Source organism: Crotalus tigris, unplaced genomic scaffold, assembly GCF_016545835.1.
Source record: "Crotalus tigris isolate CLP2741 ecotype Arizona unplaced genomic scaffold, ASM1654583v1 scf7180000019004.2909048, whole genome shotgun sequence".
Classification (NCBI taxonomy): domain Eukaryota; kingdom Metazoa; phylum Chordata; class Lepidosauria; order Squamata; family Viperidae; genus Crotalus; species Crotalus tigris.
The window spans coordinates 2,753,192-2,772,960 of record NW_024097319.1 but is presented as its reverse complement, the minus strand read 5'-3'; the positions used below and the strand labels follow the sequence as shown (position 1 = coordinate 2,772,960).

Below are 19,769 nucleotides of genomic sequence, written 5' to 3'. Positions count from 1 at the left end.
TTTTTGTGTTCTTTCATTTAGTGAGCTTGTAAAAAGTAATAAAATTAAAGTCATGGTGCAAAGAGTTGACTGGTTGCCCAGAAAGCGATGTAAAATAGTATTATTAAGTGAACAAGGCTACAGTTACCGTATATGCCGGCATATAAGACGACTTCCGGAAGCGCTAAACTCGGCACCAAAGACAGGGGTCGTCTTATATGCCAAGTCGTCTTATACGCCGGAAATACTGGTAGTTTCCGGCGTATAAGACGACGTTCTAGGAATGCAGCTCGGCGATAAAGACGAGGGTCGTCTTATACGCCGGGTCGCCTAATACGCCGGCATATACGGTATAAAGAAATTAGAAGAAAAATGGGTGGAAACTTAACCAAAGGTGACATTTCTACTGTAGACTTTTCCCAAAAGGTTTCCACAATTTTGGCCACGACTGTAAATGGGGGGGAAAAATACTAAGTCATTTTTCTCAATGCTATTGTAACTTCAAACAGTCGCTCAGTGACAGTTGTAAGTCGAGGACTATATGTGATTCTGAACTTCATTTCCCAAGATCTAGAAAGTTGTTCTTTTCTAGCTGTAAAGAGATTTAGCGATAACCTTGGGGAAGGTATGAAGAGGCATTAAGGAGAGACTTGGGCCGACACAACCCACAGTCCAGAAATAGAAGCGAGAGTGAGAAAGAAACTCAAGATAATCCTACTTTGATGTTGCTTAGTGTCAAGAGAAATTTGGATAGGATTTAAAGATGCTACAATAAAGTGCCATTTCTGGAATCCCTGTAGCAGAGGAGAGCAATTAATTTTCCCAAGGAGCCACATGAGAAACCAGGATTGTTTTGACGGTCCACACCAACAGAGATATGAAGGTGTGTAGGAATGCACACATGCACATATGTAAATTGAAAAAAAATAGTGGTTTGCCTTCCAATTAAAAGCAATCCAAGCAGGCCAGACAGGAACACCCAAAGAACCATATGTGGCCTGCCGGTTGTAAAATGCACAAGTATAGTATAGGTGGTACCTTGCTCAATAGTAGTAACTGTGAGGGATCTCAGAGTCCTAGTGGACAACCACTCAAATATGAGTCAGCCGTGGAAAGGCCAACACAGTGCTGGGCTGCATTAACAGAGGGATAGAATCAAGATCACGTGAAGTATTAATACCACTTTACAATGCCTTGGTAAGGCCACACTTGGTCACCACAATGTGAAAAAGATGTTGAGACTCTAGAAAGAATACAGAGAAGAGCAACAAAGATGATTAGAGGACTGGAGGCTAAAACATATAAGGAACGGTTGCTAGAATTGGGTATGTCTAGTCTAAGAAGGACGAGGGGTGACATGACAGCAATGTTCCAATATCTCAGGGGTTGCCACAAAAAAGAGGAAGTCAAGCTATTCTCCAAAGCACCTGAGGGCAGGACAAGAAGCAACAGATGGAAACTAATCAAGGAGAGTTAGAACAATTAACCAGTGGAAGAGCCTGCCTCCAGAAGCTGTGAGTGCTCCAACACTGGAAGTTTTTAAGAAGAGACTGGACAGCCTTTTGTCTGAAATGTTATAGGGTTTCCTGCCTGAGCAGGGGGTTGGACTAGATGACCTCCAAGGACCTTTCCAACGTTGTTGTTGTTGTTGTTGTTATTACCCAGTAGAATCTACTTTTTGACCTGATCTGCCCTGAATGGCTGCCAAAATCAGAGTTGTCCATCAGCTGAAGAAAAGATCAGGCTTTCATGACTTACAAATAATCCTCAACTTAACAACCCTTCACTCAGTGACTGTTCAAAGTTCTATGACCCTGAAAAAAAATGACTAATGACCAGTTCTCACACCTATGACCGTTGCAGCATCCCCATGCTTACGTGATCAAAATTTAGATGCTTGACCACAGACTCACATTTATGACGGTTGCTGTGTCCCAGGGTCACGTGATCCCCTTTTGCGACCTTCTGACAAGCAAAGTCCATGGGGGAAACCAGAATTCACTTAACAACCGTATTACTAACAGCTGCAGGGATTCACAGAACAACTGTGGCAAGAACAGTCGTAAAGTGGGGCAAAACCCGCTTAGCAACTTTTTTGCTCAGCCACATAAATTTTGGGTTCAGTTGTGGTCGTACGTCAACAACTGCCTGTCTTCCATTTTCTTGGCCCCAGAAGAAAGTTCTATTTCGTAGCATATCTTAACATTCTTCCTCCTCCACAATCATAAGATAATAAAGTTGAAAGGGACCTTGGAGGTCATCTAGTCCAATCCCCTGATCAGGCAGGAAACCCTATACCATTTCAGACAAATGGCTGTCCAGTCTCTTCTTAAAAACTTCCAGTGTTGGAGCAGCCACAACTTCTGGAGGCAGGTTGTTCCATTGATGAATTGTTCTGACTGTCAGGAAATTCCTTTTTAATTCTAGGTTGCTTCTCTCCTTGATTAGTTTCCATCCGTTGCTTCTTGTCCTGCCTTCAGGCGCTTTGGAGAATAGCTTGACTCCCTCTTCTTTGGGGCAGCCCCTGAGATCATTCATATCTGACCTTGTTTTCCTTTCCTCCTCTTTCAAGGTCTCTACATTGAAGATCTCCTTGAGAACTGGCAAGATAACTACGGAGTTTTGGAAGAAAACCATTCATATATTCAGTGGTAAAATGATGTGCTCTTGTGCAATTGTTTCATTAAATATATGATGGGGTCCTGAAAAAGTCTTAGGAATAAAAATGCTAGAAGTTGGCACATTGCAGTCTGACATGTCAGTTTCCCAGTTAGAGGTAGTCCTCGACTTAACGGCCAGAATTTCCATGGCGGTTGTTAACTTGAGTCACGACCGATTTTATAGCCTTTTTGCCTTTTGTTGTTAAGTGAATTGCATGGTCATTAAGCGAATCTGGCTTCCCCTATTTGGCCTCGTGTGTCGGAAGCCAAACAGGAAGCTCGCAAATGGGGATCCCATGACCCTGGGACGCTGCAACCATTCTAAATACATGCCAGTTGCTAAACGCCTTGATTAAATAGTAATAAAGTTGGAAGGGATCTTGGAGGTCATCCAATCCAACCCCCTGCTCAGGCAGGAAACCCAAATCACAACCGTGCATATGTGCAAGGCCCACAAGCAAGTCATAAGTTACTTTTTTCAGTGCTGTTAATAACCTTTGACAGGTGGCGAAATGAATAGTTGTAAGTCAAGGAAGTCAATTGTTTTAGAAAAAGCACTTTCCCTAAGGCAGGGCTTTTCAACCAGTGGTACGGGTATACCACCTGTGGTAAATTGGTACCTGGCAGGTGGTATGCAACCATCCTAGAAAAGTGGTAGCGGGGGAGGGGAATGAGCTGAACCGGTGGCAGCACCGCACAAGCCTGAGCGAGAGACGGCTGGAGCTGCAGGGCTGTCAGGGCTCAGCGGAAGCGCCAGGATCAGTGCTGCTTTCCAGCTGATCGGCACTTCTTCGGGGCTGTCAGGGCTCAGTGGAAGTGCCAGGATCAGTGCCAGGCTCCAGCTGGAGCTTGGCACTGATCCTGGCACTTCTGCTGAGCCCAGAAGAAGTGCCAGTCAGCTGGAATGTTGCAGCATCTCCAGGGTCTTGTGGTTTACATTCAGATGCTTGGCAACTGATGCATATTTATGATGGTCATAGTGTCCCAGGGTCATGGGAAGTGATCAAAACCTGCTGCAACCACCCAGCAGACGGGGAGGAATAAAAACCAAACACCCCCCCACCCCACCCCCGCTGCCAATCCTCAACAGAAATGCTCACAACAATGAAAACCTCGGGTAGGAGGAAGAGCACCACCAGGTGGGCAGGCAGGTGTCTTGCTCGGCTGTGCCTTGGGGGACACTTTTTTCAATGCCATTGTAACTTCGAACACTTAAAACTAAGTGAACTGTTTTAAGTCGAGGACTACCTGTACTTTATCATGTTTTTCTGGGTTGGTTTGGTTTTTTTTTTTTTAATTTTTTTTTTTGGTCATCAAGTTTTTGACACCTTGCTAGGCGACTGGTGGTACTTGGATATTGCCATCTCCTAAAAGTGGTACAATGGGTGAAAAGGTTGAAAAGCCCTGCCCTAAAGCATGGAGTTTGGTGCGTAGCAAGTGTTTCTCCAGAGAAATGTCCTCTCCTCCTAGTTCAGTGATGGCGAACCTTTTAGAGACTTGAGTGCCCCAAAACTGGCCCCGCTCCCGCACCGTCCCTACCCCGCTTGCCCGCAGGGCCACTCACCGCCTCCAGGGCCTGCCGCAGATCACCCAACAGCACCATGGAGGCCACGCCCTCTGCCCACGCCCCACAGCATCAACTGTGCGCTATGGGGCGTGAGGGCAGAGTCTTGTCTACGCTGTCTGGCTGCCATGTTCTTGGCTGCACTGCTGCGCGTGGGCCACGCTTGGGGGCGACTCTCCTCCAGGGGGACTGCTGGTGAGGGGGTCGCGGGGGGGAGGTGAGGCTGGGGCAACGGCACGTGTGCCCACAGAGAGGGCTCCGAGTGCCGCCTCTGGCACCCGTGCCATAGGTTCGCCACCACTGTCCTAGAGTGTAATCTTCAGACACACCAGTTCCCTGAGGAGAACTTCTGTAGCAAAAGGGCTGTAATCAGCAGTGGATTGTTTTTATTATAGGTAACCCTCGACCTCCCATCATAGTTGAACCCGAAATTTCTATTGCTAAGCGAGCCAGTTGTTAAGCGGGTTTGGCCCCATTTTACGAGCTTTCTTGCCACAGTTGTTTTTAAGAGAACCGCTGTAGTTGTTAACTTAGTAACACTTTTGTTAAGAAAATCTGGTTTAGTAACATGGTCACAAAAGGGGATGACATGATTCTGGGACACTGCAACCGTCCTAAATATGAGTCGGTTGCCAAGTGTCTGAATTTTGATCTTGTGACCACGGGGCATGCTGCAATGGCCCTGAGTGTGAAAAACGGTCAAAAATCCCTTTTAGTGCCATTGTAACTTTGAATGGTCGCTAAATCAATTTGTTATAAGTCGAGAACAACCTGTAAAGCTCATTCCAGTTGGTGCTTTCTATGTTGTAATGCTTTAGCACAGGGGTCTTCAAACTCGGCCCTTTTATGACTTGTGGACTTCAACTCCCAGAATTCCTCAGCCAGGCACCTGTGCCTGGCTGAGGAATTCTGGGAGTTGAAGTCCACAAGTCATAAAAGGGCCAAGTTTGAAGACCCCTGCTTTTAGCATAAGGTTTTAATGCAAACATTCCTTGGCAATTACCCCATTAAAAGTTACAGTCCTAAGTCACATTTTTCAGTGCCATTATAACTGAGCAGTCACTAAATGAACTATTGCAGATCGAGGATGCCTTGCACATTTACTGTACTGCAAGAGTAAATTTATTGTGGAATAAATCGGACTAAAATAAAGATTTATGTGCAACGTAGAAATTTTGCAATTTTGATCCCAGGAGCAGGCTGAGCCTGATATGTGTGAAATGTCTAATTGCTAGAAAAAATATTGGGCAAACAAGTGGATTTTAAACCTGAACTTTTTCTACTAGGCATTATGCCTGAAAAGACTAATAAGCAGAAATTATATTTAATTTTACACATCCCCACAGCAGCAAGAATCATTTTTGCACAATACTGGAAGAATGAAGGATTGCCATCAGAGGAAGAAATAATCAGGAAAATACTGGAATGTGCAGAGATGGACAGATTAACTATGAGGTTGAAAGACAAAGAAGATACAGATTACTATCCAATTTGGAATTTATTTTATTCTTGGTTAGAGAAAAGAATGAAGGATTAGGAATTGAACATGTATTAGCAAACTCCAGACAACTTCTTGATTGGAAAAATTAACATATGTTGATGAAAAAAAATTAATAATTTTTTTTTAAAAAAAGGAATGTCTAATTGCTTCTTTTAGGGATGTGCAAAGTGTCTTGATCAAGATATTTTGCCCTTCTTTAACTTTTCTAAATAGCTGCTGCTCACTCAGGAGCATCGGCTAAGCTAAGCGTTTAATGCCGCTGTTTTGCTGCAGTGCATTTCATTAAAGCGAGTGTTTCTTTCTGATATTTTTTTTTTAAATCTTTTCTGACTGTCAGATGTTTTGTTCCTTCCAGGCTGTTTCCTTTACGTGAACAAGGGATGAATTTTCATGCCAAACGGCTCACATGCCAAGAAATTGAGGTAGGAAGATCTTTTCTCGTTTTTGTAATATTCCCATCTCATCCATGAAATTACGGTTTTTTATACTTTGTCTCATGGTATCCACCGTATTACCCCAGCTGCAAGCATCGCATTTTAGAATTCATTAACACATTTTATTGATTTGTAGGATGTACAGGAACAAGTGATTAGGACCTGTAATAGATTGAGGCCGAGAATTTAGGAGGGACATTTTTTTCAGGATCCAAACTGGATCGGTCGTTAGGACCAGAAGTTCCCACCCTCCCCCCCCAAAAAATTTGCTTCTTTCTTCACAAATTTTTTGACCCACTCTTTTCCTGAAGGAAACAATATGGGTAGTCCTTGATGTATGACCACAATTGAGCCTAAAATTTCTGTTGCTAAATGAGACCATGGTTACCTGAGTTTTGCCCCATTTTACGACCTTCCTGGCCACAGTTGTTAAGTGAACTGCTGCAATTGTTAATCGGGAACACGGTTGTTAAGTGAATCTGGCTTCCCCATTAACTTTGTTCATTCAAAAAGTCACAAAGGGTGATCACATGACTCGGGGACACTGCAACCGTCATAAATACTGGTAGTCCTCAAGTTACAACCGCAAATTGAGCCCAAAGTTTATGTTGCTAAGTGAGAATTTTTTAAAGTGAGTGTTGCCCCATTTTATGACTTTGCTTGCCACATTTGTGAAGTGAATCACTGCAGTTGTTAAATTAGTTGTCAACGCTGCTAACATCGGATGTTTTAGCTTTGGCAACACATGGAGTTGCAGCCATTTTCCTTCTTGGGTTTTACTCTTAGAATTAGAGTTAGAATTAGATAATGCTGGGGGAAAGGAGGAGAAGGAATGTGCATGGGAGTTTAGTTAGACATAACAATACTGTAGCTAGTGTGGGAACCAAGGTTATTGAAATAAGAGATGATAAGAATTGGTGGGTTGGAGAACTGGAGGGAAAGCCTGCATTTCAAACTAATTGGAGAATGTGATTTATGACTGTGAATTAGAGGAGGGAATTGTGCTTTGATACTATGTGCTAAGGGGAGGGGAACTCAGATTTTGGCTTTGATTATGTTAGTGCTATGCTGCTCAAATAAAGATTCTTTAAGGTAAACAATGCCTCGAAGTTATTTGAAGAGTTTCATCTGTCGGAACGACATTAGTAGCACGGATGTTAAGTTAATCCACCCTCCCCAATTGACTTTGCTTGTCAGAAGGTTGCAAAAGGGATCACACGACCCTGGGACACTGCAACTGTCATAAATGTGATCTATTGTTAAGCATTCGAATATAAATCATGTGACAGTGGAGATGCTGCAATGGTCATAAGTGTGAAAAATGGTCATAAGTCACTTTGGTCAGTGCCATGTAACTTCAAACGGTCACTAAGCAAACTGTTGTTAAGCCGAGGACCCCCCGTATATGCCAGTGGCCAAGCGTCTGAATTTTGATCATGTGACCATGGTCATAAGTGTGGAAAACAGCCATAAGTCACTGTTTTCAGCGCTGTTGTAACTTCAGACAGTCACTAAATTAATTGTTATAAGTCAAGGACTTATCTGTAAAGCTCATTTCAATTAGTGCTTTTTATATTGCAATGCTTTCGAATAATAGCAATAGCACTTAGACTTATATACCGCTTCACAGTGCTTTACAGCCCTCTCTAAGTGGTTTGCCCCTCATTTTACCGACCTCGGAAGGATGGAAGGCTGAGTCAACCTTGAGCCGGTCAGGGTCGAACTCCTGGCAGTCGGCGGAGTTCGCCTGCAATACTGCATTCTAACCACTGCACCACCAATGGAATGGAATGGAATAGCAATATCAATAGCACTTAGACTTATATACCGCTTCACAGTGCTTTACAGCCCTCTCTCTCTCTAAGCGGTTTACAGAGTCAGCCTATCGCCCCCAACAATCTGAGTCCTCATTTTACCGACCTTGGAAGGATGGAAGGCTGAGTCAACCTTGAGCCGGTCAGGGTCGAACTGCTGGCAGCTGGCAGTCAGCAGAAGTAGCCTGCAATTCTGCATTTTAACTACTGCGCCACCACAGTTCATAATAAAGCTTTAACACAAATAGTCATTGGTGGTTTCCCCATTAAAAGTTACATCCACCATATTAAACGGTAGAAATATAATGCCAAATAGCAAAAAAATGAGACGAAATAGCAAGTTACAATTGGGGTAGATATTTCACATGATCCTTTTTTATATGCCTAAGTGTACTGGAGGGGGTTGTTGATTTGATATTTGATATCTTTTTTTTTTTTAATATATAATATCTCAGGCCTTCAAGAAATCTAAAGAAGTCATGGAGAGGTTCGTCCGGGCTTATAAACTCATGTTGAAATTTTATGGCATCAGCTTAATCAGTGAGGAAACGGGAGAATTGAAAAAAGCTGAAAACTGGTGTGAGAGATTTGGAAACCTCAATCGGTGAGTTTCTTCAGCGATTATCTCTCGGCCTGTTTTCATCTGTATGCCTCATAACTGGCACCTTTACCTGACACCAGAATTGCTGCAGATGAATTGAAGCCGATAAGAACTAAGAGGAAGTGTCAGCATAGGCTTTGATGATGGTGCTCTCTGAGCTTGGTTGTTTTCTTGCAGATGTTTCATTGCCCAACTAGGTAACATCATCAGTGCTAGAAAGGAGGGTGTTTGGGGGGGGGAGGAGGAGGAGAAGGAGGAAGAAGAAGACGACTGTGGGGTCCTTGGTGCTCTCTGAGCTTGGTTGTTTTCTTGCAGATGTTTCATTGCCCAACTAGATAACATCAGTGCTGGAAGGGAGTGGATTTTAAACTTATTTTTATAGACTAGTCGCTTGCCAATCAGTGGTTCCTTGATTAGGCTGTTATATAATCATCATCATCATCATCTTAACAATTGTCAATAAGAAAGACAAAAAAGTCTGGATAGTGGACGTGGCAGTGCCTGGAGACAGCAGAATAGACGAGAAAGAACTGGAGAAGATAACAAAATACAAAGACCTACAAATAGAAATAGAAAGACTGTGGCAAAAGCAAGCAAGGGTAGTACCAATACTGATAGGCGCCTTGGGTGCAATCCCAAAACAACTGGAGCACCACTTGAACACCATCATCAGCATTGACAAATTCGCTATTAGTCAACTGCAAAAGGCGGCCTTACTAGGAACTGCTTCCATCCTGCGACGATATCTGTAATACCATCAAACATCCACATCTGCCTATCCCAGGCCCTGGGTAAGGACTCGATAGGTAGACAAAATGCCAAATCCAGTCTGAACATCTGGCTGACTGTGCGATGATCCATAATAATAATAATGATAAAATTGGAAGGGATCTTGGAGGTCATCTAGTCCAACCCCCTGCTCAGGCAGGAAACCCTATACCATTTCAGACAAATGGCTGTCCAGTTTCTTCTTAAAAACTTCCAGTGTTGGCGCATTCACTGCTTCTGGAGGCAGGTTGTTCCAGTGGTTAATTGTTCTAACTGTCAGGAAGTTTCTCCTTAGTTCTAGGTTGCTTCTCTCTTTGGCTAGTTTCCACCCATTGATTCTTGTCCTGCCTTCAGGTGCTTTGGAGAATAGCTTGACTCCCTCTTCTTTGTGGCAGCCCCTGAGATATTAGAACACTAATTTGCTATTTGATTATTTTTCTGCATTAGTATTTGTTTGATTTGGGTATTGCTTACTTCATTTTTGGTTCAGCGTTAGTCTCGATGTTAATCTCTGCTCATACGGGTATTGATTGCTGGTGAGGAGGTGTGCTAGACTTTTTGTTTCCTATGGGTTTTTTTATTGTCTCTTTTGAGTGACATGTAGTTGTTGTTTATGTACCTACTGATAGCCAATTTGTTTGAGTACCCGGCTCAGTACCACTCCCTTCTAGTAATAATAATAATAATATAGTAATAGTAATAGCAATAATAAAGTTGGAAGGGACCTTGAAGGTCATCTACTCCAACCCCCTGTCCAAGCAGGAAACCCTATACCATTTCAGACCAATGGCTGTCCAGTCTCTCCTTAAAAACGTCCAGTATTGGAGCATTCACAGCTTCTGGAGGCAGGTTGTTCCACTGATTAATTGTTCAGTGATGATGTTACCTAGTTGGGTAATGCAATGTCTGAAAGAAAATCACCAACTCGGAGAGCACCAAAGACCCCACAGTTCAACCCTGAGCTACAAAAATTATCTTTGATCAGACAATGATCACCTGTGGTTTTGCACAGAGTAAATGGTCATTTCCTACATGCGTAAGCTCCTTTGGAATAAACAATAAATGTAATAAACAATTCTTTGGAACTGGTTCTTTGTGAAGCCTTCAGGCTGTAGTTCTTGTGTGAAAAAAATGTCTAGCTCAAAGCATCCCATCTTGAGTTTGGAACTTTGGGTTAAGTTAGGACAACATCAAGGCACTCTTCTGTAATAACAAGGTTGAAAGGGATCTTGGAGGTCTTCTAGTCCAGCTTCCGCTCAAGCAAGAGACACTATATCATTTCAGACAAATGGTTGTCCAATCTCTTCTTAAAAGCCTCCAGTGTTGGAGCATCCCACAACTTCTGGAGGCAGGTTGTTCCACTGATTTAATTCTTCTGTCAGGAAATTTCTCCTTAGTTCCAGGTTGCTTCTCTCCCTGATTAGTTTCCATCTGTTGCTTCTTGTCCTGCCTTCAGGCACCTTGGAGAATAGCTTGACTCCCTCTTCTTTGTGGCAGCCCCTGAGATATTGGAACACTGCTATCATGTTACCCCCTAGACCTTCTCTTCATTAAACTAGACATACCCAATTCCAGCAACTGTTCCTTATATGTTTTAGCCTCCGGTCCCCTAATCATCTGTATTGCTCTTCTCTGCACTCTTTTTAGAGTCTCAACATCTTTTTTACATTGTGGTGACCAAAACTGGATGCAGTAAGTGGCCTTACCAAGGCATTGTAAAGTGCTATTAACACTTCACATGTTCTTGATTCTGTTAATGCAGCCTAGGACTGCATAGGCTTTTGGGGGGGGGGGGGTTGTCGGCAAAAGCATCATGAAACATGCTCACATGATTGCAGGATGCTGCAAATGTCCATGAATTAATTAATTAACTTTTCATACTGCTTAACTTGCTCTAGGCAGGCAGTGTACAATTTAATCATTAAAATTAAGCATTTAAAATGCTTAAATGCAGCTCAGTTTGTCGGCTGCCCAAAATTCAGTCATGTGACATCCGGAGGAGTGAGGCAACTCACCACTGGAATTTCATACTAAATCCAGATCATAAGTAGCCCCCACCCCATAGATCTGTCATAACTTCAAATGGTTGCTAAACAGCTGGTCACGATTCAAGAACTACCCGTAATACAGCTTTTATTTCCATTTTTCATGTCTCAATTGTACCTCATTCTCCTTCTCTTTCCCCCCCCCCCACTTTGAATGATTGCTAAGCAACTGGTTGTAAGTTGAGGCCTAGTTGTGATACAGATTTTAAATTCCATTTTTTTTTATATCTCAGTTGTACTTAATTGTCCTTCTCTTTCTCCTCCTCCCCCCCCCCCCAACATCTTGTCCTCCTCATTTTTTTATATATATTTTTGGTCCAGATACAGCCATAACAATTTACGGATCACTCGCATCTTGAAATGCTTGGGAGAGATGGGCTATGAACACTACCAAGTGCAGCTGGTGAAGTTCTTCCTGACAGAGACTCTGGTCCACCAGGTGTTGCCTCGGGTGCTGAGAAGTGTCTTAGACTACTTCATGTTCACCATCCGACACAAACTCAAACGACGGGAATTGGTCTATTTTGCCTGGCAGCACTTCAAGCCAAAGCACGAATTTGTCTGGGGTCCTCACAAGAAACTCCGGAGGTTCAAACCTCAGTCCTCCGAGCTTCTGAGTCATCCAGAAGAGCGAGAACACACCAAGAAAGGAGATGGAGAGGTTGTGGAGAAGGACAATGTTGAGTCACCCCAAGCAATCCTTCAGGGACTTACGGAAAGGAAGTCTTCTGAGCAGGAAGAAGCTAGGGAAGCTCTAGAAAAAGAGAAACATGGGTTGTCAGAGGAGAGCTGTGTTGCTCATGTTGATTTGGGTACAACGATACATCATAACCATATTGAGCAGCCTGTATCCAGCATTAGTGCCACGTTGAGCCTTTCAGCCAGTAACTCTATGCAGGACAAAGGTGTTGGGAGGAGAACAACCTCTGTAGAAGATGCTGACCTAATGCAAGATGGGGAGTTTGTAGAAACCCAGTTGAAACCCGTAGATGACTATAAGACTTCCAGAACAGCAAATCAATCTCATCTTGCCTTGGGAGAGAAGGAAGCCAAGGGAGACAGTGAAGAAGGCAGAGTAGCTTCAGATTGTCTTTTGGAAAGAAAGGATCATGCTGATGAGCGTGTGGGTGAAGCTGAGGAAGAAAACCTCAAGGAATCTAAGAAGAGGAAGCTGGAGCTGAACAGATTAAGTGGAGAAATCCCTGAGGCATCCAAAAGCTCCAATGACATTGAGAGGATCTCCCAAAATCTTGGCGAGGTGGTGATTACCAAGGAGGAGATTAACTTCTTGGCCCCCAAAGGTGGCAGTGAGGACTCCAGAGACGGGAAGATGGTTGAATCCCTGGATGCGGTGAGAAAGAGACGGAAAGTGGACATTGCACCCAAAGATGATTCTTCAGAAGTAGACAGTGAGGTGATCTCATCTAAAGACCAAGGAGCAAGTTGTAGTACTCACGAAGTTAAGGAGAAAGATCTTGTCTGCCAAGAAGAAACCAAAATGGCGGCCCATCCTTCTGAAGACACTTTGATAGGACCTAAGGCTGGATGTGTGGATGTGTTGGTTGATTCCAAAAAGAATGACCTCCCTGGGGATAGCTATCTTCTGGAGAAAGTGAATGAACAAGAAGCTACTGCTCCAACAAAAAGTGATGTCCCTTGGTTGTCTGAAACTATGACAGTTCATGAAAAGGATATAAGAAACAATGCAGGATGGAAAGAGCAGGACTTTAAAGAAACATCTGATGGTTTCCTAGAAAGGAATGAAATCTCCAAAATAAAGGAACGTGAAAACACCATGGCTAGACCGGAAGAAGAGTAGTCCTATCCCAGATCGGATGAAATTGTCCCAAAATTCTAGAGCAGTGTTTCTCAAACTTGACAAATTTAAGGCATGAGGACTTCAATTCCCAGAATTCCACAGCCAGCAACGCTGGCTGTGGAATTCTGGGAGTTGAAGTCCACATGCCTTAAAATTGTCAAGTTTGGGAAACACTGCTCTAGAGGTCCGAGCGGCGTGTATCTTTTCAAAAGCAGATCAAAATAACCCTTGCTTGGTTTATGGTTTGGTCTCTCCAGGTTTTTATAAATATGGGATGTAATTGACATCTAAGGGTAACGTCTTTAGGACTGAGGTGTGTGACTTGCGCATCTGATAGTCCCACTTCCAGAAGTCTTATATCTTCTAATTAATTGCCCAAGGGCTTTGTTCTTTTTTTTAACAGAAAGCACAGACCTGTTAAATACAATGTATGCAACCTTGCAGGTGTGATTTGCGGTGTTTGCTAGATGAGCCACAAGAATGTTATTTGCTAAATTAAGTTTGTCTTTGTTAAATAAAGATCTTTTAACTTTTTGAGGTGATATTTCTGGTTTCTTGTTGAAAAAGGAATGAACTAAACGGTCTTCCATAGTTCTGTGTGTCACCACTCTGCAATAGGGACCCCAGAGCATTAAGGAAGAAAAAATAACATACATCTACTCCTTGAATTACAACCACAATTGAGCCCAAAACCTATGTTGCTAAGCGGGACAGTTGTTAAGTGAATTTTGCCTCATTTTACAACCTTTCTGGCCACAGTTGTTAAGCGAATCACTGCAGTTATTAAGTTAGTAACGTGATTGTTAAGTGAATCTGGCTTCCCCATTGACTTTGCTTGTCAGAAGGTCACAAAAGGGGATCATATGACCCCGGGACACTGCAACCGTCATAAATATGAACCAGTTGCCAAGTATCTTAATTTTGATCACATGACCATGGGAATGCTGCAATGGTTATATATGTGATAACGAGTCATAAGTCACTTTTCCAAAGTCATTGTAACTTTGTAACGGTCGCTAAATGAAATATAACTTGAGGAATACCTACATCTGTATCTTAACTATTCCCAGTGGTGTTTGGGGACTGGCGGCACAGACTTCTGAAAACAGGCAAGAAGCTCGTAACTATTAACTAAAATTGAACTTGTTTCTTGTTTTATTGATCGCCTCCTATTAATCTTCATGGAGATCCTATGACAGATTGAGGATGGTGTGATGTAGTGAGAAAGAATGGTAGAACCTGGAGGTGGCATGAAAAGGGGGTTCAGCCTAGAATCCCTGAGTACCCACGATAGAACTAACCCCAACCCCCGTTGAGTGCCGTTAGATACTGTAAGCAGGTACCAACTATTAATTGAGGAGATTCCTATGCTTAGGTTGAGAAGATTCCTGCGCATAGGCTTTTAGCAATGAAGCATTTTAATGGAATCTTTACAAATGGACCTGGTCTTTCATGCCTAATAGGTAGGAAAGTTATGAAGGAGATTTAATCAAGAGATGGAAGGCAAATCCATTGGCATTTTATCTCATAAGCTTATCCCAAGTGCAGAGAAATCTGGAAAGAAGCATTTCAGATCACTCAAGGAATCTCTACCTGACCAATCCATAAATAAATGAGGATTGGAAATTCTTAACAGTTTCCAAGATTCTATACAGGTAGTCCTTGACTGACAACCATGCATTTAATAACCAAAGTTACAGTGGATTGCAATCTGCAACCTCAGGCAACCTCCAACAAAGTCAATGGGGAAAGCTGGGTTTGTTTAAGGACCATGTAATTTGATCATGGTGATTTACTTAACTGTTCACCGCAAATAATTGTAACACTGGGTGTCACTCACCTAGCCACTGTATCGCTGAGCAACAGAAGTTATGGTTCCACTTGTAAGTTTAGGACTGCTGTATTTTTCACCACCTCGAAGACTGGCATTAGTAAAATCTCTGGAGTTTTAATTCTTGCTGCCTTGACCTTGCCATCTGAGCTTATGATTAACCTGCTACATATAAAGGAAAAATGAACATGTGTTTTAGAAGAACAGAGCACATTGACCCAAAACACCAGGAAGTTTTACTTTCCCACCTAGATCACTGTCAACCCTTTAGAAGAAACCCAGAAGCCCTAGCCTTTTCTAAAAGCTTTGCAGAAAATAACAAGAAATGAGACAAATACATTTAGCCAGACAAACTGTAAGTTAATATGCATCATGATAGAAACCAGAAGTAGAGCGGTGTGGTGGCCTAGTGGTGAAGACACTCACCTCCCACAGAGTAGGTTGAGAGTTCAAACCTAGGTAGCAGCAAAGGTTTCTCCTAGGGCAGGGGCAGGCAACCTTGGCTCTTTTAGGACTCATGGACTTCAACTCCCAGAATTCCTGAGCCAGCCATGCTGAGGGAAAAGGGAGAGGTTTCCAAGCTGAGCCATGCTGGCTCAGGAATTCTGGGAGTTGAAGTCCACCCATCTCTTGAGTGGCCAAGGTTGAGAAATACAGGCCTAGGCCAGGGGTAGGCAACCTTGGCTCTTTTATGACTCGTGGACTTCCAACTCCCAGAATTTCTGAGCCAGCCATGCTGAGGGGAAAGGGAGGTTTTCAAGCTGAGCCATTCTGGCTCAGGAATTCTGGGAGTTGAAGTCCATGAGTCATAAAAGAGCCAAGGTTGCCTATCCCTGTCCTAGGGCATGAAGGAAAAAAATATCTGCTGTGAACTCTGCAGGGTGTCAGGAAGGGCATCCAGCCAGTAAATACTCAGCTCCATCCAGGTACTCCGACAAAAACAGACCCTATGCCAAAACAACAAGATTACTATTTTATACAGAAGCAAGACCTTGGTGTAAACTCGTTATCCATCGGTAGTCCTCACTTTATGATCATAAGTGATTATGTGAATCGTCTTCCCCCATTGACTTTGCTTGTTGGAAGCTGGCTGGGAAGGTTGCAAATGAAGAGTACATAATCCTGGGATGTCACAATTTCTATAAATTCATGCTGGTTGCGAACCCATCAAATCACAAGCACATGACCCAAGAATGTGGTGATGCTCCTTAAATGTGGGAACCGGTGATAAGTCACTTTTTTCAGTGCTGTTGTAACTTCAGATGGTTGCTTAAGGGGGTGTCTGATCTAATACTCTTGTGTTTATGAGTCTAGGCTAATTCCCTGTTTGAGCCTCCCCCTTTAACTGGGATGTTTGCTCCCCAACTCTACTATTCAGATGGCCACAGACAGGCCAAAGTATGCACCAATTTCAAGAAAGGATTTCTCCTTGATTAGTTTCCATCCATTGCTTCTTCAGATGCTGTTCTTTGTGGCGGTCCCTTAGATAGTGGAAGATTTCTAACATGTCACCCCCTAGGAGGGTGATGCTACCAATTGCCAGTCAACCTCACTATCTTGGACAAGTCATGATGGTGAACTCTCCCTTCATGTTGACTGGGAAATGCTGGGAGTTGAAGTCCACACAACATCATCAAGTTGCCGAGATTTAGAAACATTGCTCTAGACCAGGAGTGGGCAACCTTGGCTCTTTTATGACTCGTGGACTTCAACTCCCAGAATTCCTGAGCCAGCCATTCTGAGGGGAAAGGGAGATGTTTCCAAGCTGAGCCATGCTGGCTCAGGAATTCTGGGAGTTGAAGTCCACGAGTCATAAAAGAGCCAAGGTTGCCTACCCCTGCTCTAGATTCAGGGATGTCAGCCAGGAAAGGGTCAAAAAAAAGTCAAGATGGCATCCGCCACTGTGCATTTGAAACCCTGCCCTGTTTGTACATGTGTTGTGCATGCAGTGCAAGTCAAAATGGGGCAGGCCTTGGATTGCAGAGTGGCAGCTGCCTCTGGCTTTTTTGACCACTTCCTTAGATGCCTCTGCTTGGTTGGTTGCTACCTTGCATGCAAGCTGAATTGAGAAACTATCTTTTCAATCGGCATTCGTGATGGGATCCTCTTCAAGAGTTATTCTTGTTTTAAGCATCTGTTAGGCCAGTGGTGGTGGACCTATGGCACGGGTGCCAGAGGCAGCACTCAGAGCCCTCTCTGTGGGCACACGCGCTGTCGCCCCAGTCCTAGGCCTTCAGCTGGGTTTTATAAAACCTTTTCGCTTTAGGCCTCGGCCACCATGTGTAAAAAAAAAAAAAGTTCAATCAATCAATTTCAACCTCGCAGGCAAAAAAAAGATCTTGGAAAGTTGAAATTGATTGATTGAACTTTTTAGTCCCACCCAGTTGGCCATTATTACTGCCCACCCAATGGGCCATGCCCACCCAGTTGGCCACACCCACCCAATGGGCCACACCCACCTGGCACCCGGCGATACATAAGTGAGTTTTTGGTTACAGTTTGGAGCACTCGGTCTCTAAAAGGTTTGCCATCATTGTGTTAGGCTGAAGAAGTAACTTCCAGTCCATCAGTGATCCTCAGTTTCATCCTGCTGAGAAAGATTATGCCAGTAATAAGGGAAGAATTATGGGGCAGCAGGAGGGCTTTGTCATTGATCTGAGTTACCAGAAGGATGAATGGACTCATTTTTACATCTTTAAGCCTTCAACGGTTCAGATAATAATCACAGCATGTACTTACTAAAGGAAGATCAATTATCAGCCATTAGCTGGCAGGCTTTATGGACATCTTCACCATGAATTATGTGATATTTACCAGTATCACAGACAGCTTTATAGAACCAGGCTTAAAGATGATTTAATGAATAATCTAGGTCCTTAATTGGATGAACAGAGAAATTCAACCAACCTAGAAGCGAAGTAAAAAAAAAAAAAAGGCACGTAGGGCTGAATGGCTGTAGCAGGGTTTGTCAGCCCTGGCTACTTTAAAATGTATGAACTTCAATTCGCAGAATTCCCCCAGCCAGCCATCCATAGGAATCTAGATCTATGGGATCTAGATCCTCTGTTTCCTTCCCACTTTAGTTCTAGATTGGATGGTGCTCCCTTAGACAGAATGTGAGTGCAATTTGGTGGTCCTTCTAGATCAGCAGTGTCAAACTCAACCCGCAGGCCAGGCACGTCACCAGGAAACCGAGCCCACTCCATTGCCGGCAATGGAGAAAACACTTCGATACATCGCGCAAAGTCACATGACATTGCAAATTTGACATGTCTGTTCTAGATCCACAGCTCCTGTTGAAAGGGCAGGTGGCAGCTGTGACCAAAAAGATCTTTGCTTCCATTTCTGGATGTGGAGGCCCTTCTCACAATCATAATAATCACTTCAGAGTTGGATTACTGTAATGCGTTTTAGATGGGGCTGCCCTTGAAGACTCTTTGATCCAGAATATATTAGTTACAAGGACACCTCAGTACACCCATCAACATCGCTACTTTGCAAGGTAGGGTTACCAGTGGGCTTCTGATGCAAACCAAGCCCCTTCATGGTGGAAGACCTGAATATTTACAGGATTTGTTTTTCTCCAGTTGTTTCCACCATCTGATAACATCTGGCAAGGTTCCATCATTAATGCCACCTTATAGGACCCAGGAGATGTCTGCTCTCTGTTGCTGTGTTTGGTATAGTACCCCAAAGAGGTTCATGCCGCTGCAAATTTCCTGCCTTTAGCAGTCATTCAGCAAAGATGGAAGAACTGATTGACAGTCACGAGAAAACAACCAGAACTTGAAGAGCCTCAATAGTAGTTTTATTGCTGGGCAACTATGTTACAAGAATCTCACCAGAATGACTGCATTCCCTTGGGAATGGCCAGATAAGGTTTCAGGGAATCGTTGGGAAGTCAGGGCTGGGCTACTTTCTGCAAGGCAAGGATTCTACGCTTGTCCCCCTCTTGACACCGCCCTCCAATCTAACGGGAGATTCCACCAAAGGTAAAGGTTTCCCCTGTCCAGTCATATCTGACTCTAGGGGGTGATGTTCATCTCTGTTTCTTAGCCAAGGGAGCCAGCATTGTCCGCAGACATTTCCATAGTCATGTGATCAGCATGACAATACACCAAGGAACATGGAATGCCAGGGCTTTTTTTGTCACAGAACGCCCAGAACGGAGTTCCGGCACCTTTTTTGGATGGAACATTGTAGGGTAGGCAAGACAGGTTGTATGACATGTGTGAGTTCCAGCACTTTTTTTTTTTTTTTACAAAAAAAGCACTGTGGAATGCTGTTACCTTCACACTGAAGTGGTACCTATTTACCTACTCGCATTTGCATGCTTTTGAGCTGCTAGGTTTGCAAGAAATGGGAGTTCACCCAGTTGCGCAGTGCCTGGGTCTTGAAACCTAGCTGTCAGCTTTGGAGCTGACAAGCTCTGTCTTTAACCGTGGAGCCATTGCACCCCTTTGAGCTTCTACCACACTCTAATGCCTACATGAAACAGGGGAAAGCACAAATTCATTGGTCTTTGCGGAATCTGTTGAGTCCCATATCCCATTTGTCAAAAGATTGTTCTCATCAACTCCCCCAAGAACTGTATTCACTATCTCTTGCTGCCAATTTGGACAATTTATTCCTCATCCCACAAACCTCCAGACTAGAAGGAATGGGTTGGAATATCCGTGGATATGTTTGGCCGCCATTACTGCTCTGAGGGGCCTGCTGTGTTCAAGGGATTCTCCAGACAGTAGCTTAATAT

General features: G+C 43.5%; 1 protein-coding gene across 3 annotated transcripts in view; it reads left to right on the top strand.

Annotated features, from left to right (window-relative positions):
* COL9A3 (collagen type IX alpha 3 chain) overlaps nt 1–19,769 on the top strand; it is a 90,333-nt gene that overhangs the window by 9,716 nt on the left and 60,848 nt on the right. The window contains exons 4-7 of one of the 3 annotated variants that reach the window (XM_039358185.1): nt 2,552–2,630; nt 6,060–6,126; nt 8,408–8,556; nt 11,694–13,719. In XM_039358185.1, coding sequence (XP_039214119.1) covers nt 2,552–2,630; nt 6,060–6,126; nt 8,408–8,556; nt 11,694–13,185 — 1,787 coding nt within the window. In that variant the 3' untranslated portion in view covers nt 13,186–13,719. Of the gene's footprint in view, nt 1–2,551; nt 2,631–6,059; nt 6,127–8,407; nt 8,557–11,687; nt 13,720–19,769 lie in introns of those variants that run through there. The other 2 variants (XM_039358184.1, XM_039358183.1) reach the window with 2 other exon arrangements.